Here is a 22,455-nt window from a genome sequence, read left to right on the forward strand (position 1 = left end):
AGGCCAAATGGCTTGTGTCTGCACTGTCGGGATTCTATGATTCTAAACTCATTTTCAGTTTCAGTCATTTTACTCAGAGAATTTAAAAAGGCAATCCTCCAGTATAAGATACTCAAAGTGTGTGCTAGGTTTACCCTGTAACTCTGGGTTGAGAGCTCTGTAATACCCTACCAAAATCCCTAAAGTTAGAGTAGCCAACCCCCCGAAGGAAGTCACTTTTCTGTTATTATATGCTTGGTAGCCAATTAAGAGAGAAAAAGTGGGAATTTGCCCCACATCAGAGACCTGCTAGCCAGAGATTACTAGCCCTGAGGGTAGTCACATTGTCTGTGGAAGCAGACCAGAGAACCAAGATAAGGTACATAAAGTCCTCAGAGAGTGATTCTTCATGGATGATGCCACACTAACATTCCATGCTAAGGAACACCTTCATGGCACAGGGACAACTCTCATGCCTGTAAAAAAATTTAGTTTGACCATTAGTATCAGGAAGACAAATGTCACGGCCTTGAACTTTGCCATTTCGCATCCAATGTCATGACAATGTGGTGCTGGAAGTTGCTGATAGCTTTACATGTCTCGGCTTCACAGTCATCAACACTGAAATCAACATGCATTACAAAGCTTTAGCTGATAGGTCCAGCTAAGTAAGGGTGTGGGACAACCACCACCTGCTTGAAATCACCAAACTGCAATTCTACCAATCCCTTAGACTTCCTCACCAGCAAATGCACCAGAGAATGTCACGCCAGAGTGGGATTTCTGATCCACACCAGGTGATGCTTCATACAGAGTTACCCACCATAAAGTATAGAGAACAGTGCTTTAACGCACATTTCTTCAATGCGAATTGACTATCACGCGATTGAAAAGTTTAGATCATTATTTGTACAATGAGAACTTTCCTTACCTGTACTGGCTATAATGTGATTCTGGTGCTGCTATTGTGAGATTTTCTTATAACACATGTGAATGGAACTATTGCATTATATCCAAAAAGACTGTAGAGTCATAGAGTCAGAGATGTACAGCACAGAAACAGACCCTTCAGTCCAATTCATCCATGCCGATAAGATAGCCCAACCCAATCTAGTCCCACCTGCCAGCACCCGGCCCATATCCCTACAAACCCTTCTTATTCATATACCCATCCAAATACCTCTTAAATGTTGCAATTGTACCAGACTCCACCACTTCCTCTGGTAGCTCATTCCATACATGTACCACCCTCTGCATAAAAAAAGTTGCCCCTTAGGTCTCTTTTACATCTTTCCCCTCTCACCCTAAATCTATGCCCTCTAATTCTGGACTCTCCCACCCCCAGGGAAAAGACTTTGTCTATTTATCCTATCCATGCCCCTCATGATTTTATAAACCTCTATAAGGTCACCCCTCAGCCTCCGACGCACCAGGGAAAACCGCCATAGCCTACTCAATCTCTCCCTATAACTCATATTCTCCAACCCTGGCAACATCCTTGTACATCTTTTCTGAACCCTTTCAAGTTTCACAACATCTTTCCAAAGGAAGGATACCAGAACTGCATACAATATTCTAACAGTGGCCTAACCAATGTCTTGTACGGCAGCAACATGACCTCCAAACTCCTGTATTCAATACTCTGACCAATAAAGGAAAGCATACCAAATGCCTTCTTCACTATTCTATCTACCTGCGACTCCACTTTCAATGAGCTGTGAACCTGCACTCAAGGTCTCTTTGTTCAGCAACACTCCCTAGGACCTTACCATTAAATGTGTAAGTCCTACTAAGATTTGCTTTCCCAAAATACTGCACCTCACATTTATTTGAATTAAACTCCATCTGCCACTTCGCAGCCCATTGGTCCATCTGATCAAGATCCCATTGGAATCCAAGGTAACCTTCTTTGCTGTCCACTACTTCTCCAATTTTGGTGTCATTAGCAAACTTACTAACTATACCTCTTACACTCACATCCAAATCATTTATATAAATGAAGAAAAGTAGTGGACCCAGCACCAATCCTTGAGACACTCCACTGGTCACAGGCCTCCAATCTGAAACAGTCTGAAATCTGTACTGGCTAATTAATGGGGAAAAAAAAAGAGTTTAGAAGAATAAGGGGGAATCTAATTGAAACTTACCGGATACCAAGAAGCCTAGACAGAGTGGATGTGGAGAAGATGTTTCCATCAGGACAGGCTAGGACCCAGGGCACAGCCATGATTAAAGCACAGTTAAAGGACAACCCTTTAGAATGGCGATGAGGAGAAATTTCTTCAGCTAGAAGGTGGTGACTCTATGAAACTTGTTGCTGCCAAGGGCTATAAAGGTCAATTCATTGAATTATTTAAGACAGAGAAATATAGTTTCTTGATTAGTAAGGAGATCAAGGGTTATAGGGAGAAAAACAGGAGAATGGGATTGAAAACAGATCAGCCATGATTGAACGGAGAAGCAGCTTCAGTGGGGTGAATGGGTTAATTCTACTCCTACATCTTATAGTCTATGCTCTCTCAGGAACCAAGTCTCACTGCAGTGGTTCTTTCTTTTCCTTGTGATATACTTGGAGATGTTGTACTGGTCTGTTTATATATTTCTTACTAAATTTATCAGATACCTCAATCTCTCTCTCTCCATTTATTTTCAGTCATCCCGAGCCAGTTTCTAAAATCTTCCTAATCTTCAGGTCCACTAATAATCTAGCAGCATAGTATGTGTGTTATTTTTCAATTTGATACTATCCTTAATGCTCTTCGTTACTCACAAATGGAGGATGCTTCTGGCTGAGACTTTGCCATTGCTTCTCTACCATTTCACTATTTAAATTCTTCTCCCAAACCAATTTAAATGAACTCTCTCTTCCTACCCTCAACTTCTCCTCATTTAAGTTTAAGACATTAGTTTGAAATCCATATTTCTAACTCTCAAACTGAATGTTAGATTCTATCCTGTGATGATCATTCTTACAGATAGGATCCTTTCTGACAAGGTAATTAATTAATCCAATCATATTACACATTATCCACAGTTAAGTGTGCTACCATCTGGAGCAACTAATGTCTTTCCCCACTTGATCAGTCCTCTACAGCCATGGTTAATTTAACCAATTCTCACCGCAGTCCCTGCTCTTATCCACACAAACTGCAAGATCATCAAACCAGTTTACAACAGGAAGGCTGGGACTCCTCCATTGCTATCTTCTGGATTTCCATGTCTGTTTCACTTACAAATCACATCCTATTGTTCCTGGTCATGGACCAAAATTTAAGAACTTAGCCTCAGGTGCATGATTGTTTAGTGGAACCAAGTGTGGAAGTAACCTCCCCATTCCCCAAAGCCTCAGCATCGCCTATTCAGATTGCAACTCAATAACTCAGAGCTGACATTTGCATTTACAAACTTGTACCACCGATGTGGCTGCATTAGATCACACAGGTGTCAACCAGCTCCTGCAACACAGCAACTGCCGTGCCACCTTTATCCTATTTTATTTAATTAACTAGGTTTCAAACTGACAATTATTAGTCAATGATTATCTATATTTACATTATGTGGTTTAATAAGGAGTTTAAGCTGCTAATAAATTAAAGTATTGTCCCAATTTACAGAGGGATAAAAAACACAAAACATAATGTGGGGAGGTGTTGGCCCAGCAGTATCATCACTGAACTATTAATCCAGAGACCTAGATAATGTTCTGGGGACCAATGTTCAAATTCCACCATCTGGATTTAAGAATCTAATGATGACCACAAATCCATTGTCAGGAAAAACCCATCTGGTTCACTAGTGTTCTTTATGGAAGGAAATCTGCCATCCTTATCTGTTCTGGCTTACATGTGACTTCAGACCCACACAAAATGTGGTTGACTCTTAACTGCCTTTTTTTTAAGGGATGGGCAATGAATGCCAGCCTAGCCATTGACACCAACATCCTGTGAGTGAACAGAAAAAAAGCCACAAGAAATATTCACGGGCCAAATCATCAAGCCTGCTCCACCATTCAATATGGCCATTGCTGACCTTTAGCTTTAAACACAATTTCTGGTCCATTCCTCATATTCTTAGGCTCCCTAACAGACTGAAAATGTATCTATCCCAACTTTAAATGTATTCAATGATGGAAACGCCACAATTCACTGTGGTGTTAATGTTTATATAATCATATTGTTAAGTTTGCTAATGTATTTAAAGCTGCTAATGGTCTGAGCACATATATAATGGGGGCCACCTACAAACACTAGAGGTGGAAGGAATTAAGAGATTGCATAGTAAATAAACACTATCCACAAAGTAAAGTGTCTTGGTTCGTTTTTGCTTCACCGTCTGGCTTGGATGCTGACTGACAGTGGTAGCAGATCATGGCTGTCTAAAGGTGAAGATAAAATTTAAAAAAAGAGTTATTTTCAGAGAGCGATGATCATAATTTGAGCTATGTTTGAAAAGAATAACCAAAAGTTAGTGTAACAATTTAGAATGTTATTTCCCACTCTTGTTCTGTGAAGCTGGATGTAACGATCAATGGAAAATTGAAATGGATATGGTACACAGAATGCATTGTTGCAAAAGGAAAAAGCAAGGTGTTGCCTTGACAATCTACTTCCTACTAAAAGCAGGATCAAGTGTAAAATATTCAGAGCGAGGATGTTCAAGATTTGGTACTGAGGAAGGGTTGAATAATCTATTAATATGAATGGATTACTTTTTTTAATAACTGGTTGAATAAATGAATAGAAGGCGAAGTCAGATTTAAATTTAGAAAGCAGGATGGAAGTTCTGTAGAGTAATAAATAATGGAATTCATTTAAAAAAATGGAATTTCAGAAAATATGAAAGACTTGAAAAACTCTATTCGGAAATTCCTAATTAAGCATTTGCCTTCAAATTGGTGGATTGTGTTAAGGGGTCAAACACAGTAATAACCAGAGTTGTACTTATAAAAAGAAAACATGTTTGGAACAGATGTCAGAAATCTTAAGAATATTCCAAAGGAAAACACATTTTCAGTAACCTTAAGGCTCAATGGGATTTTCAGCTCTAACACACAGTATCTGTGGAGAGAACTTTTCAAGTCCATATGACTCTTCTTTAAAACCCAAGGAAAGCTAATATGACAGCATCACAGCCCATAGAAAAATACTTTAACAAAGCTTTAACAGTAGAATTGAAGGTATGGAATAAATAAAAACTTTCCATCTTGTACTTCATAAACATGGAAAATGAATTTAGTCTGTCTACAATAAGAATGGACAAGGTAAGTGGAGAAATGAATACCCTCCAGACTAAATTCCTGACAATGTGCAGGGGTTGGGGAGCTTGTCAATGATGAATTTAGGGATGCACCATATGTGAACATGAGAGTAGATTGTCCCTTTCGCTGATGACAAGTCTGAAAGAAATCACATGATAAGACGAGATGTTTCACAAAAAAATCAGCAGATCAACTGAGTTGTTAGTTAATACCTGCCCTGGCAGAGGCAAGTAAAGAACTCACTACAATTAGCTAGGCGCAACAGTCCATATTAATTGGCTTTGTGAGAAATCTAAAGATTCCCTCAGTAATGAGTGATTAATCCCTGCCTTGGGGAGGGCTTTATGAAAATATTCCACTTCTTCTGAGCACTTGAATGAACTGCATCAAGGGAGAACAGCATTCATTCAGGCCAAAGGTTCACAGAACATGTGGCATTGCCCAAAGCCATTAGGAATAAATGTTAATCCAAGGGATGTACTATGTTGCAAAAGAGATGAGCAGAAAAGAGTGCAAAGGTCTCTAAGAGTTTAGGTAGCAATGGAGAACAGTAATTTTACAGACTGGCAACCAAACAATAAGGACATATTCCGTGAGGTTAATTAGCACTGACTGCACACTTCGAGAATCTGAACAAGCTATAGAAAGGGATAAGTTCCCATGTACTCTGTGCACATAAATGTTACACAATTGAAATTATGGGAGATGAAAAGCCAATTGAATAAAGACAAAATGATACTGAGACATAGGACAAAGCTGTTTACTTCCAAGGAAAACAACCTATAGTCACGAAAGATACATTCATGCCAGAGGGAGCCAGCTTCTTTTTTAATTCATTCATGGGATATGGTCATCACTGGCTGGGACAGCATTTATTGCCTATCCCTAGTTGCTCTTGAAGTTGGTGGCGAGCTGCTTTCTTGAACTGCTGCAATCCATTCAATATAGGTATATCCACAATGTCATAAGGAAGGGAGCTTCACCCTGTTTGACCCCATGACACTGAAGGTTCGATGAACAGTGCAGGAGGACAAGCTGGGAGCAGCACCAAGCATATCTGAAGAAGAGGTGTCAACTTGGTGAAGCGACAGAACAGGACTATGAAAATGCCAAAGAGGATGAGCAAGTGACAGATCAAGCCAAGTGATTTAACAGATAACAAATCAGATGTGTGCTCTGCAGTCTTGTCATGGATAGTGATGGCGAATTAAACAATTCACTGGAGGAAGCTGCTCCACAGTTATCCCCATTCTGAATGATGTGGGAGACAGCACATCAGTGTGAGAGTCAAGAAACAAGCATTTGCAACAATTTTCTACTCAAAGTCTGGTGGATAATCCATCTTAGCCTCCTCCCATGATCCCCAGTATCACAGATGCCACTCTTCAGCCAATTCACTTCACTCCAAAATGATACAAAAACAAAAAAAAGAGACTGAAGACACTGAATAATATAAAGTCTAAGGGTGCTAACAACCTTCCTAAGATGGTCCTGAAGACTTGTGTTCCAGAACTTGCTACATCCCTAGCCAAGCTTTCTACTACAGCTACAAGCCTGGCATCAACCTGACAACATGGAAGATTTCCTAGGGATGCCCTGTCCGCAAAAGCAAAACATACCCAACCAGACCAATTACCACCTCAAGTCTGTTCTTGGATCATCATCAGCAAAGTAACCGAAGGTATCATTAACATAGTTATCCAGCAGTACTTGCTCAGCAACAACCTGCTCACTGCTGCTTAGTATTGGCTCTGCCAGGGCTATTGTGCTCCAAATTCTTGAAGCCTTAGTTCAAACATGGTCCCAAGGGCTAAATTACAGAGGTGAATTTGCTGAAATGAAAGTGACTGCCCTGGATCAAAATTGGAGTCAAAGAGAATCACAAAGAAAGCTTTCTACTGTTTAGAGTCATAAGGATGATGATTGTGGTAGCTGGAGCTCTGTCATTTCACTTCCAGGACATCTCTGCAGGAGGTCCTCAGTCCAACCACCTTCAGCTGCTGCATCAATAAACTTTCCTCCATAAAATCAAAGTGGAAATGTTCACTAATGATTGCATGATGTTCAGCACCATTTGTGAGTCCTCTGATACTGAAGCAATCATTGTCCAAATGTATCAAGGCCTGAAAGAGATTCAGCCTTGATCTGACAAGTGGCAAATGACATTCACTCCACACAGTGTCAGGTAATGACCATCTCCAACAAGAGGAAATCTAACCATCACCCCTAAACATTCAATAACATTAACTTCACTGAATCTCCTGTCAACATCCTGCCAGAAACTGTAGTAAGAGTGGACCTGGAAACGTAGTGAAAGGAATTCTGCTCACAGGACAGTGAGATTTTAATTATAGTAACAGTAGTATTTCAGAATGAGATAGGAGGTCAAGTTAATATCAAAGTTTGACAAGAGCAAGGTCCATGGAACAAGCCAGGTACACCACAAGTTTAAGCCCCTATGATCAAGATGTGCTTGTGACTACAAACTGATTAAGCTAAGCTGAAAAAGGTTGCAGACTACTACATAAGCGTGTACCAGCCTTATCACATGGATGGATATGCACAGAAAAACAAAAGTGTTTCCTATGGGATGTACAAGGCTAATGCTGGACTAATGGCTCAAGGTTTTAATGAAAAGCTCAATGAACAAGGTGTTAAGAGTGGCTCTCCTACTGCAAGAACATGATCTTGAAAATCATACCTCTTTGAGCAAAATAATTCTGGGAGTAGAAGTCTGTCTGTGTAAAAGCTGCATTTTGCAACTTTAAATGAGAATTATTTTTGAAACAACTTAAAGCACAAGATGATCTAGAAGGGAAGCTGCGGAAATGTAATAAATGGTTCTTTGGGTTGAATAATGCAGTGAAAGTATAGTACATCTCAGTTTGGTCATCCTGCTGGAAGGTTCCATTCACCTTAAAATTGGACTCAGAGTTTTACTGATATCACAGAACCGAAACAGCCCTCTTTACAATGCAAGTTGATGATTTTCTGTGGGGAGGGTCTGCAGCATTCAAACAGACAAAAAAACATTGGAACTTGTCCTGGTTTGGAGGTGCCGGTGTTGGATTGGGGTGTACAAAGTTAAAAATTACACAACACCAGGTTATAGTCCAAAAGGTTTCTTTGGAAGCACTAGCTTTCAGTTGACAACCACCTGATGAAGGAGCAGTGCTCCGAAAGCTAGCGTGCTTCCAAAGAAATCTGTTGGACTATAATCTCGTGATGTGTGATTTTTAATATTGGAACTTGTGATTGGCAGTAATGTTTCAACGGCCTTTAAAATGTATTGGATTACCTAGCAAATTGAACAAATGGGAAAGGTTTTGGATCAAAAAATCTTTCTTGGAACAGATTACTTACATCCGATTTAATTGGGCTGGGTCCTCACAGAGAAAAGATCCTGTATTCAAGGTAGAAAACAGACTACCTAGCAAGTTTGTTTCTTCAATTAAGCTGATTGTAAGACGCAAGGGCAGATGTGCACCATTCAATGAGGTCCTGGTTTTTTTTTCATCCTCAACTCCACTTTACTGCTTTTACCTCATAATCCTCAATTCCCTCATTAATTTAAAATTTCTCAACCCCGAATATAGTTAACAATTCTACCTCTGCAGTAGAAAATTCTACAGATTTGCCAGCCTCAGATGAGAAATTCCTCCTCATCACTGACTTAAAAAGACAACAACTTATTCTGAGGTTATGCTTGTTGGCCCTAGACTCTTGTCAAGAGGAAACAACCTTTCCCAAACTACCTTATCAAGTCACTGAAGAATATTATATGTTTCAAGAAGGTTCCCATTCATTCTTCTAAAATCCAATGAGTTCAGACCTGACCTTCTCAACTTCTCCTCAAAGACAGTTCCTCCATTACCAGGATCAATCTTCTCTGACTGTCTCCAATATCAGTATACGTTTCCTTGGATAGGGTTCAAGTTCACAGTATCCCAGCTGTGTTCTGACCAGTGCCCTGTACAGGCTTAATGAAAGTTTCCTGCTTTTATAATCTATTGCCTTTGAAATAAAGGTCAACAATCCATTTGCATTTCCTATTCCCGAGATGTTATGCTAGCCTTTTATGATTTATGTACAAAGACTCCTAATCCCTCTACAGCTTTCTGCAGTCTTTGTCAATTTAAATAATATTCAGATGCTTTATTCTTCCTGCCAATGTGCAAGACCATACATTTTACCATATGTTCCACCTGTCAAGTTTCCATTACGTTAACCTTTCAAATTGCCTCTGTAGATATTTTTGTCATGCTCAGCACTTGCTTCCCCACCTGTTTTTGTACCATCGGCAAACTTGGTTATTGTACATTCACTATTCATTCAAATCAAGCCATTTAATTATATTGTAAATAATTGTAGTTGCAGCAAAACTCCTTGTGGCACTCCACTAGTTACAGGTTGTCATCCTGAAAATTCCATCCCCTATTCCAACGCTGTCTTTTATTAGTCAGTCAATCCTCTATTCTAACATACTACCTCCAATACATTGAGCTCTCATCCTGTTAAGTTATCTAACAGATGGCACCTTACCAAACACCTTAACTCATCCAAGTATATTACATCCACTGCTTTCCCCTATCTTTCCCGCTACCTTCCCAAAGAATTCTTAGAAGTTTTTCAGGCAGCATTTCTGCTTCATGAAGCCATGCTGACTCTGCTTGACCATATGGTGCATTTCGAAATGTTCTCCTGTTACAGCTTTTGTAAGAAACTCTAACATTTTCCCCAATGACAGATATTAAGCTAATTATCATACAGTTCCTGTTTATCATTTCCTTCCCATTTTAAATGAAATAGATTCAAACAGCATGGAAACTGGCCCTTCGGTCTAACCAGTGGTGCTGGAAGAGCACAGCAATTCAGGCAGCATCCGAGGACAGGCAAAATCGACGTTTCGGGCAAAAGCCCTTCATCAGGAATAAAGGCAGAGAGCCTGAAGCATGGAGAGATAAGCTAGAGGAGGGTGGGGGTGGGAGAGAGTGGCATAGAGTACAATAGGTCAGTGGGGAAGGAGATGAAGGTGATAGGTCAGGGAGGAGAGGGTGGAGTGGATAGGTGGAAAAGGAGCTGGGCAGGTCGGACAAGTCCGGACAGGTCAGGGGATAGAGTTTCTGGAGGTTAGAAGCTAGGATGAGGTGGGGGAAGGGGAAATGAGGAAACTGTTAAAATCCACATTGATGCCCTGGGGTTGAAGTGTTCCGAGGCGGAAGATGAGGCGTTCTTCCTCCAGGCGTCTGGTGGTGAGGGAGCGGCGGTGGAGGAGGCCCAGCACCTCCATATCCTCGGCAGAGTGGGAGGGGGAGTTGAAATGTTGAGCCACTGGGCGATGTGGTTGATTGGTGCGGGTGTCTCGGAGATGTTCCCTAAAGCGCTCTGCTAGGAGGCGTCCAGTCTCCCCAATGTAGAGGAGACCGCATCGGGAGCAACGGATACAATAGATGATATTAGTGGATGTGCAGGTAAAACTTTGATGGATGTGGAAGGCTCCTTTAGGGCCTTGGATGGAGGTGAGGGAGGAGGTGTGGGCGCAGGTTTTACAGTTCCTGCAGTGGCAGGGGAAAGTGCCAGGATGGGAGGGTGGGTCGTAGGGGGGCGTGGACCTGACCAGGTAGTCACGGAGGGAACGGTCTTTGCGGAAGGCGGAGAGGGGTGGGGAGGGAAATATATCCCTGGTGGTGGGGTCTGTTTGGAGGTGGCGGAAATGTCGGCGGATGATTTGGTTTATGCGAAGGTTGGTAGGGTGGAAGGTGAGCACCAGGGGCGTTCTGTCCTTGTTGCGGTTGGAGGGGTTGGGTCTGAGGGCGGAGGTGCGGGATGTGGATGAGATGCGTTGGAGGGCATCTTTAACCACGTGGGAAGGGAAATTGCGGTCTCTAAAGAAGGAGGCCATCTGGTATGTTCTATGGTGGAACCGCTCCTCCTGGGAGCAGATACGGCGGAGGCGGAGGAATTGGGAATACGGGATGGCATTTTTGCAAGAGGTAGGGTGGGAAGAGGTGTAATCCAGGTAGCTGTGGGAGTCGGTGGGTTTGTAGAAGATGTCAGTGTCAAGTCGGTCGTCACTGATGGAGATGGAGAGGTCCAGGAAGGGGAGGGAGGTGTCAGAGATGGTCCAGGTAAATTTAAGGTCAGGGTGGAATGTGTTGGTGAAGTTGATGAATTGCTCAACCTCCTCGCGGGAGCACGAGGTGGCGCCAATGCAGTCATCAATGTAGCGGAGGAAGAGGTGGGGAGTGGTGCCGGTGTAATTACGGAAGATCAACTGCTCTACGTAGCCAACAAAGAGACAGGCATAGCTAGGGCCCATACGTGTGCCCATGGCTACCCCTTTGGTCTGGAGGAAGTGGGAGGATTCAAAGGAGAAATTGTTAAGGGTGAGGACCAGTTCGGCCAAACGAATGAGAGTGTCGGTGGAGGGGTACTGTTGGGAACGTCTGGAGAGGAAAAAACGGAGGGCTTGGAGGCCCTGGTCATGGCGGATGGAGGTGTAGAGGGATTGGATATCCATGGTGAAGATGAGGTGTTGGGAGCCGGGGAAACGGAAGTCTTGGAGGAGGTGGAGGGCGTGGGTGGTGTCTCGAACGTATGTGGGGAGTTCCTGGACTAGGGGGGATAGGACAGTGTCGAGGTAGGTAGAGATGAGTTCAGTGGGGCAGGAGCATGCTGAGACAATGGGTCGGCCAGGGTGGTCAGGCTTGTGGATCTTGGGAAGGAGGTAGAACCGGGCAGTGCGGGGTTCCCGGACTATGAGGTTGGAAGCTGTGGGTGGGAGATCTCCTGAGGTGATGAGGTTCTGTATGGTCTGGGAGATGATGGTTTGGTGATGGGGGGTGGGGTCATGGTCAAGGGGGCGGTAGGAAGAGGTGTCCTCGAGTTGGCGTTTGGCTTCAGCGATGTAGAGGTCAGTGCGCCAGACTACCACTGCGCCCCCTTTGTCCGCTGGCTTGATGGTGAGGTCAGGATTGGAGCAGAGGGATTGGAGGGCTGCGCGTTGTGAGGGTGAGAGGTTGGAGTGGGGGAGGGGGGTCGACAGGTTGAGGCGGTTAATGTCCCGGCGGCAGTTGGAAATGAAGAGGTCGAGGGCAGGTAATAGGCCAGCGCGGGGTGTCCAGGTGGATGCAGTGTGTTGGAGGTGGGCGAAGGGGTCCTCAGAAGGTGGGCGGGAGTCCTGATTGTGAAAGTAAGCTCGGAGGCGGAGGCGACGGAAGAATTGTTCAATCCTGACCTCACCATCAAGCCAGCGGACAAAGGGGGCGCAGTGGTAGTCTGGCGCACTGACCTCTACATCGCTGAAGCCAAACGCCAACTCGAGGACACCTCTTCCTACCGCCCCCTTGACCATGACCCCACCCCCCATCACCAAACCATCATCTCCCAGACCATACAGAACCTCATCACCTCAGGAGATCTCCCACCCACAGCTTCCAACCTCATAGTCCGGGAACCCCGCACTGCCCGGTTCTACCTCCTTCCCAAGATCCACAAGCCTGACCACCCTGGCCGACCCATTGTCTCAGCATGCTCCTGCCCCACTGAACTCATCTCTACCTACCTCGACACTGTCCTATCCCCCCTAGTCCAGGAACTCCCCACATACGTTCGAGACACCACCCACGCCCTCCACCTCCTCCAAGACTTCCGTTTCCCCGGCTCCCAACACCTCATCTTCACCATGGATATCCAATCCCTCTACACCTCCATCCGCCATGACCAGGGCCTCCAAGCCCTCCGTTTTTTCCTCTCCAGACGTTCCCAACAGTACCCCTCCACCGACACTCTCATTCGTTTGGCCGAACTGGTCCTCACCCTTAACAATTTCTCCTTTGAATCCTCCCACTTCCTCCAGACCAAAGGGGTAGCCATGGGCACACGTATGGGCCCCAGCTATGCCTGTCTCTTTGTTGGCTACGTAGAGCAGTTGATCTTCCGTAATTACACCGGCACCACTCCCCACCTCTTCCTCCGCTACATTGATGACTGCATTGGCGCCACCTCGTGCTCCCGCGAGGAGGTTGAGCAATTCATCAACTTCACCAACACATTCCACCCTGACCTTAAATTTACCTGGACCATCTCTGACACCTCCCTCCCCTTCCTGGACCTCTCCATCTCCATCAGTGACGACCGACTTGACACTGACATCTTCTACAAACCCACCGACTCCCACAGCTACCTGGATTACACCTCTTCCCACCCTACCTCTTGCAAAAATGCCATCCCGTATTCCCAATTCCTCCGCCTCCGCCGTATCTGCTCCCAGGAGGAGCGGTTCCACCATAGAACACACCAGATGGCCTCCTTCTTTAGAGACCGCAATTTCCCTTCCCACGTGGTTAAAGATGCCCTCCAACGCATCTCATCCACATCCCGCACCTCCGCCCTCAGACCCAACCCCTCCAACCGCAACAAGGACAGAACGCCCCTGGTGCTCACCTTCCACCCTACCAACCTTCGCATAAACCAAATCATCCGCCGACATTTCCGCCACCTCCAAACAGACCCCACCACCAGGGATATATTTCCCTCCCCACCCCTCTCCGCCTTCCGCAAAGACCGTTCCCTCCGTGACTACCTGGTCAGGTCCACGCCCCCCTACGACCCACCCTCCCATCCTGGCACTTTCCCCTGCCACCGCAGGAACTGTAAAACCTGCGCCCACACCTCCTCCCTCACCTCCATCCAAGGCCCCAAAGGAGCTTTCCACATCCATCAAAGTTTTACCTGCACATCCACTAATATCATCTATTGTATCCGTTGCTCCCGATGCGGTCTCCTCTACATTGGGGAGACTGGACGCCTCCTAGCAGAGCGCTTTAGGGAACATCTCCGAGACACCCGCACCAATCAACCACATCGCCCAGTGGCTCAACATTTCAACTCCCCCTCCCACTCTGCCGAGGATATGGAGGTGCTGGGCCTCCTCCACCGCCGCTCCCTCACCACCAGACGCCTGGAGGAAGAACGCCTCATCTTCCGCCTCGGAACACTTCAACCCCAGGGCATCAATGTGGATTTTAACAGTTTCCTCATTTCCCCTTCCCCCACCTCATCCTAGCTTCTAACCTCCAGAAACTCGATCCCCTGACCTGTCCGGACTTGTCCGACCTGCCCAGCTCCTTTTCCACCTATCCACTCCACCCTCTCCTCCCTGACCTATCACCTTCATCTCCTTCCCCACTGACCTATTGTACTCTATGCCACTCTCTCCCACCCCCACCCTCCTCTAGCTTATCTCTCCATGCTTCAGGCTCTCTGCCTTTATTCCTGATGAAGGGCTTTTGCCCGAAACGTCGATTTTGCCTGTCCTCGGATGCTGCCTGAATTGCTGTGCTCTTCCAGCACCACTGATCCAGAATCTGGTTTCCAGCATCTGCAGTCATTGTTTTTACCTTCGGTCTAACCAGCCCATGTCGAACATAATCCCAAACTAAACTAGTCCCACCTGCCTGCTCCTGGTCCATATCCCTCTAAAAACGTTTCCTATGCGTGTACTTATCGAAGTGTCTTTTAAACATTATAACATTTGCAAGTTGCCAATCCTCTGGGACTTTTCACAAATCTAAGGATTCTTGCAAAATTACCACTGTAACCATCATCACAGTAGCTACTTCTTTTCATATCCTTGGATGCATCCCATTAGGTCTAGGAGACTTATCAGTCTTTACTGTAACTAGTTTTTTTGGTACATTTTCTCTGTTGATAGTTATTGTGTTTAAATCTTCTCCTTCTTTTGCCCCTTGAATATTTAGTATTTTTGGGACACTATTCGCATCTTCTCCTGCGAAGATTGCAGAGCATCATTCAACTCCTCTGCCATTGCCTGCCTTCCCACCATTATTTTCCCTTATCATTACTTCATTGTATCTTTTCTTTTAATTTGATGCTATCCTTAACTTTTCTGGTTCACTGTTTGGCTTATCCCCTTCCTAAAATCCTCTTTCCTCACTGGAATACATAATCCATGAGCTCTCTTTGCTGCTAAACTCCTTTTCCAATCCACTGCAGTTAACTCTGTCCTTGCTACTTTGAAATTACTCTTGTTTATGTTTCTGACCCAAGTTTCTCCCACTCAAACGGAATGCTAAATTCTACCACTTTACAGTCATTCCCATGGGAACATTTACTCTGACATCACTTATTAAAGCTGCCTCATTACACATGATCAGATCCAAAATTGTATGATTCCTGTTTAGATTCACAACATCTAGTTCCAGGAAATTGTTTATTCTTCCTCATGGCTACCCCGGACAATCGGACTATCTCAATCTACATAAGATTAAAGTCAACCAGGCTTAACACACAGCCTTTTTTTAAAAAAGACAATGCCCTCACTATCTCCTGATTTCTACTCTGTCCCACCATATAGTTATTGCTGGACTACCCCTAGGCAATGCCATCTTTTTATTTGTTACCTCCATCCTCATGGATTCTACATTTTCTGATCCAACGTAACTTCAAGCCATCAAACATACCCTATCCCATCCTTGCTACCCTACCATTCTTCTTGACCAACATTTTGTAAAGTTACAGATTGCTGAATATTTAGTTTCCAGCTTTGATCTCCTTTTAACCATGTCTCCCTAATGACTATAACATCGAACTCATTAACCTATGCCATTAATTAATTTTGTTCTGAATACTACATGCACTCAGATAATGGGCCATTAATTTCTCCTTTTTACCATCTTCCCCCTTTGTAACTATTTATTGCTGTTTTTATATATTTGTACACTCTTGTCACTTCCTGTATTACTAAGTATCGTACACAAATAGCCACCTTGTAATTCTACCATATTCTTTTGCTTTATGAGCCTACACTTACCCTCTCCAAATCCTCCCTAACCCTAGAATCACAGAATTTTACAGTACAGGAGAAAGCCATCCATTCCATTGTGTTTATACTGGCTACCAAAAGAGCTAGAAAGTGAGGTCTGCAGATGCTGGAGATCAGAGCTGAAAATGTGTTGCTGGAAAAGCGCAGCAGGTCAGGCAGCATCCAGGGAACAGGAGAATCGACGTTTCGGGCATAAGCCCTTCCTGAAGAAGGGCTTATGCCCGAAACGTCAATTCTCCTGTTCCCTGGATGCTGCCTGACCTGCTGCGCTTTTCCAGCAACACAGTTTCAGCTCAGTATCAAAAGAGCTACCCAACCAGTCCCACTCTCCAGCCCGAGCTCCACAGCTTTCTAAATTCATCACTTTCAAATACATATCCAGCTCTTTTTTGAAACCTGCCTCCACCACTCTCTCAGGCAGCATATTCCAAATCCGAACAAATCTGAATAAAGATGTTTACCATCTGACTCCTACTGCTCTTGCTGACAATCTTCAAATTGTACCCACTGGTTACTTTAAAGCCCTCTCTAAATCCCTACTTATTCAACGTCAGGACACTAGTCCCAGCATGATTTAAGTGAAGCCTGAACTCCCACCAGAATTGCTCACTTCTGCCCCAGCACTGGTGCCAATACCTCACAACCTGAAACTCAGATTGGTGGAGTAGCAGATAGTGAAGGGGGCTGTCAGAAAATGCAGCAGAGTGTAGATAGATTGGAGGGTTAGGCAGAAAAATGACAGATGGAGTTCAATCCCAACAAATGCGAGGTGATGCATTTTGGAAGATCTGATTCAAGAGGGATCTACAGTAAATGGAAAAGCCCTTAGGAAATTGATGTACAGAGAGAGCTGGGTGTTCAGGTCCACTGTACCCTGAAGGTGGCAACGCAGGTCGATAGAGTGGTCAAAAAGGCATAGGGCACACTTTCCTTCATTGGACAGGTTATTGAGTACAAGAGTTGGCAGAAAATAAGCAACAGGTTTAAGGATCTGGATCGGCGCAGGCATGGAAGGCCGAAGGGCTTGCTCTTGTGTTGTAATCTTTGTTGTTTGTTCATTTCACCCTCATCAATCATCAACTTTATCTACCCTTTGCTAGTTTGCCCACAGCAGTAATTTAGAAGTTATTATACTGGAGGTTCTGTTGTCTAATTTACCCTTCTAACTGCTCAAAATCTTTCAGGAGAATCTCCTTTCCAGTCCTATTCATGCCATTGGTATGAATGTGGTTGATGACAACCGGATCCCTCCTCTCCAGTTCTTTCCCTAGCCCAGAGATGTCCTTAGCTCTTGGCATAGGGCAGACAATATAGCCTTTGAGACTCCCACTCATGGCTGTAGAAAACAGTATCTATCCCCTAATTATACTATTCTCTACCACTACTACACTGATGTTTTCTACTTCCATTTGTACATCTCTGTACCAAAGTTCTGTGGTCAACTTGTTCACCTTCTCTGCACTGCCCATTTGTGAGCATACAACTTGCAAGGCTCCCCAATTGCAACCCTCTAGCTTCCCATACCCACCTCAACTGTAGTCACACTCTTCTGTTCCCAATCACAGACCAATTTTGAATTACCTATTCTGAGCAGAACCAGCTCTGGAGTCCTTCGGAACAAGGTAATGTGCCCCTTTCTGATATATGCGATGTCTGCTACTCCTCAACGCTGATTTGGGGTTTCTTGAGCTGCAAACACTTATCGCAGATGTAGTCACTCTGGATCACATTGACGTCCAGCAGTTTCCATATAATGCAACAGTAACACATCACCTATCCTGCCATCACTATTGTATTTGATTTAATTTATAAATTAATTACTCTGAAATGTAAAAGATCAGGGAATATAATGATTAGATTAGATTCCCTACAGTGTGGAAACAGGTCCTTCGGCCCAACAAGTCCACACTGACCCTCCGAAGAGTAACCCACCCAGACCCCATCTGACTAATCGCGTAAGACTATGGGCAATTTAGCATGGCCAATTCACCTGACCTGCATATCTTTGGATTGTGGGAGTAAACCGGAGCACCCAGAGGAAACCCACGCAGACACAGGGAGAATGTGCAAACTCCACACAGACACAGTAGCTGGAATCGAACCTGGGTCCTTGGCACTATGAGGCAGCAGTGCTAACCACTGAGCCACCATGCATGATATTTAATCTTTATTATTTAAATCACCAGTATCAATTAAACAACAATTTTAAAATAGCAAAAAAAAATGCTGGACACCTAAACACAAATTGAAGATCTTACATTTACTTTAAAGACTAGAACCATTCACCAGTCATATTCTCAAATCAGCATCTTTCCCTGCACTTGTGTCATGCTGTGATTTGTGACATCAATGCAGGTAAGACTCTTGATGCATGCCTTTCATCTTCTCTTGCATACCTCTCATTCTGGAGAGCCTGCTCCTTGCATTCAACATCACTTAAAGCATCACCCTTTGCACTGAATTCCCACTTGAACAAATTTCCTGTAGTACACTCACTCATCTTGCATCTCACTTCACTCAAGTCTCCTGCATATTGATAATGTTCCGTACTGACCACACGAGGCAACAAAACCTCTTTCTTATACAGATCTGCTCAGTCTTAGTTTATTTCTTAGCCACAGTGAGCAACACTTCTTTTAAATAAAAGGAATTCAAAATGCTTGAACTCTTAATTGCCACATCAGGCAGCTGCCTACTATAATTTGATTATTTTACTTAAAAAGTTATGCCCGAACCTGACTTTACTCTAAAATTGGACTTGAAAAGGACAGACCAGTTGAATTCCCACTCGAAACAAATTCCCACTAGTACATCACTTGCTGTTTGTATCACTCCACTGAAGTCTCCAACACACTAATCTGTGTCTAACCATCTAGTTTGGATCCAGATTGACAAGTGTAGAGAATACCAAAGATTCACAGTTCTCTAGTGAAGAAAATTTTCCTCAGTCCTAAATGATTGGGAGAAAATTTTTTAATGTCATAAGGAAGTAATGATTAATTTATACAAGTCACTGGTTGGACCTCTTATGGTTCTGGATGCCACACTACAGAAAGGATGTGAACATATCGGACAGAATGCAGAAGAGTTTTGCAAGAACAGCTCATTCAGTTAGAGAAGTTTGGAGAAGTTGAGACTGTTTTCCTTGGAGAACAGATTTAATTGAAGTTTTCAATATCCAAGAAGTCTGGACAGAGTAGACAGGAAGGAACAGTTCACACTCATGACTGAATTGAGAACAGAGGGCCCAGTTTTGAAGTGTGTTGCAAAAGAAGCACACAAGGGGAGAAAAAGTGTTTTCCATACAGCAGGAAATTAGGTATGGAATGCACCGTCTGGCGCATAGTGGTGGCAGGTTTAATTAAGACATTTGGGAGCATTTGATAATTATTTAGATAGAAATAATGCACAGGGTGGAGAGAAAAGGCAGGTGGTTGGCATAATGTTAAAATTATAAGAAAGCAACACCGACATGATGGGCTGAATGGCCTCATGCTGCACCTTAACAATTCTGTGAACTGCACAGTGCATTGTTAGACGATAACATTACTTAAAGTAAAATCAACTTTGGATAGATTTGCATTCTTTTTTTCTGAAGAGCAATCAAATTGAATTCAAAGTAACCTAATGGTTTTGTAACATTTCTAAAAGTGTTAAACTGGCTGTGAAGAAAGTTGACCAGCACAAGATCATAAGATACTGTGTCCAAGTCTTTTGCAGCACAAACTTTCCAGATAAATAGTTTGGGTTTCATTCATCATCGGACTGTCCATCAGAAGTGTGAAACAGTTATCAGAAGAACGAAGGGGCATTTTCTTTTCAAATTATTGCAAAAACAAACTAATCGGTAGTACCTTGTGATGGCAGTCAGCAGAAAATACACAATATTAATCTAAAATCGCTCTGTTTATTGAAGAACGAAAAGCTATTTCAGGAGTAGTTAATTCTGATAATACTTACAGTGCCACTTTCACGTCTGTAGGATGCAATTTAATTCCACAGATGCAAAACGAGATTCTTAAAAGGGCTAGTTTCTCACTACTTCAATTTGACATGGTCATTAATTATTACTCCAGTGAACTGCCTAGTGAGGTTTAAAGTGTCTCCAAGCTCCTTAGCATGCACTCCTCCACGTCTTCGAATAAACGTATATTTATTTAATCGTCGAAATGGTTAGAACTGTTACGCACACCATCTTAACATTTAACAATTGCATACAGGGGGAGAAAACATGCCTATACAGAACAATCGGCCCGGTTATTTGAACAGGCGTCTGGCTAACTGGATTTTCCAGCACCACTCTGATCTAAACTCTATTCTCTAACTGGATCCACACTGCAGCGAATGGGCTCAGATAAGAACCGCTGTGTAAATATAGCATCGAATATCAAGGAAGTAAGGAAGCTGACAAAGCTCCTCCTCTAGGTTCTATACACAGGAACAGAATATCGGGAATTTTAGAAGTTCCTTAATTGTATGTCCGTGACCCATACCCTAAACAGCAGCTCTCAAAAAACGTAAACAACCTAAAATCAACATTTTAAATCTCCCTCTCTATATTTTATAAGCAACTGATACATCAACACATTTTTAGGCACCACAACAGGTATGAAATCATACAAGTTTGAGTTCATATCATAAAGGTAAATAAGTGCACGACCCTGATGAATAATACTTGCACCACAGCTGGTCCCAGGTATTAGAACTCAGCTGGGAATGTGTGATTTCATACCTGCACCACTTCAGCTGGGCTCTCTAACTGCTTCTCCCTGTACAGGGACCACAGCCCGACGTTCGGGAGGAAAACTATGGTTAGGAGGATTAAGCCGGCCACCTGAAGAAGTCTCTTTTGCCTCCGCCTCATCTCCCAGTGTCTGGTTGAACAAGAGACTTTGCTATCAGTAAGAATGTATCCAACTTTCTCCCTGCAGCTCCTCGCAGCTACTGAACCAGGGACTTCCGCTGGCTGGTACCATTATCCCGATGGGGGAGATTTCTAAACTCAGAACATCCAGTCACCAAAGTATTCGTCTAATTTCCTTTCAGCTCGACATATTTCGTGTCATTATAATTATTGAATATCTATATTTGAACAATTTAAATTCAAAGGTATAACTTTAGTATTTTTGTAACTGTATCGTTCAGGAAAACACCCTCACGCGGTTTCAATCGCTCCTCCGAGTGGGTTGTGACTGTCGAACCCGGAGTATCACTGAGTCCCAGGCGAAGGCAACGTGTTCAAATTGCTATTTGTCAACTTAAGACCCATAGGCTTTAGCTTCAGACTTGAATTCAAACGCCGGGAGGGTGCGACCGTATTCATTCTGAATATATATATATATATACAGGGAGGGAAAGTGTTAACGTTGTCAATAAACGCAGGTATTTTACATGCGAAGTTCAATGTCCACAGTGTCCTGCTATAAACAATTCGTTCCAGTCTTTGCATTTAACAATTGCGAACCCAAGGCAATAATGATTTTGGAATATAGTAAATAAGTCAATTGGTTGCGGTGTTGTAAGCATAATTTACATCTCGGTCATACAGCGATGACGCAATTTAACTCATTTTTTATAATTTCAAATCAGTTTCAGACAATAATCACTGAAAATATATTGGAATAACTGAGGACTTGTTCTGTTGCTTTGAGGTACTGTCGCCAAACCTACCTTGAGATAGGAGTCCAGATACTGGAGAGGAGCTGCTCTTTTACAGAAGCCGTTGTGCCATATTGTGGCTCGGATATATTTCAATCCGTCCGCCTATAGATTTTAAAAAAAACGCCAAATCTTAGTGTTTACAGACTAAAGCAAGGAAGCGATATGTATGTATAATCAAGTATATTTATATTTTATGCTGATGCTGCAATTATATCCGGGTACAAAAATGCTGCTAGAATAATTGAACTTAGACGTCTTCATATTACGGAGTAGGCACTTTAATTTTGTTTGTCGACTTCATTTTTATTCTTCACAAAACTTCATCGTTAATGTAGTTGTTCAAGCGACCGACAGGTGGTTCACTTGCACCAATAGAATTCGAACCATTGCTTCCTGAAATTTACGAGATCAGAGGAGGGTGAAGGAAGATTTATTTTATCTCCTAAGTCTGTATCCGATATAACCATTACATGGTTGCATCTTGTTTTATTTCATTACAGGGGTATGCCTCTATGCTGTCCTGTTTGGGAGACCATTCTAACTGTTAAAAACCACACAACACCAGGTTATAGTCCAACAGGTTTAATTGACGCTCCGAAAGCTTGTGTGCTTCCAATTAAACCTGTTGGACTATAACCTGGTGTTGTGTGATTTTTAACTTTGTACACCCCAGTCCAACACCGGCATCTCCGAATCATTCTAACTGTTGATC

General features: G+C 43.3%; 1 protein-coding gene across 4 annotated transcripts in view; it reads right to left on the reverse strand.

The window, feature by feature from the left end:
* The window catches only part of LOC122556612 (polypeptide N-acetylgalactosaminyltransferase 10-like), a 106,685-nt gene extending 85,658 nt beyond the window's left edge, over nt 1-21,027 (reverse strand). The window contains exon 1 of one of the 4 annotated variants that reach the window (XM_087995303.1): nt 20,815-21,025. In XM_087995303.1, the coding sequence (XP_087851429.1) occupies nt 20,815-20,946 (132 nt within the window). In that variant the 5' untranslated portion in view covers nt 20,947-21,025. Of the gene's footprint in view, nt 1-20,814 lie in introns of all 4 variants that reach the window. The other 3 variants (XM_043703513.2, XM_043703515.2, XM_087995304.1) reach the window with 3 other exon arrangements.
* Between the last annotated feature and the right edge of the window lie 1,428 nt (nt 21,028-22,455).

The sequence above is a fragment of the Chiloscyllium plagiosum genome, unplaced genomic scaffold (assembly GCF_037043375.1).
Source record: "Chiloscyllium plagiosum isolate Xiang-an unplaced genomic scaffold, Cpla_swu_hap1 HiC_scaffold_16, whole genome shotgun sequence".
Classification (NCBI taxonomy): domain Eukaryota; kingdom Metazoa; phylum Chordata; class Chondrichthyes; order Orectolobiformes; family Hemiscylliidae; genus Chiloscyllium; species Chiloscyllium plagiosum.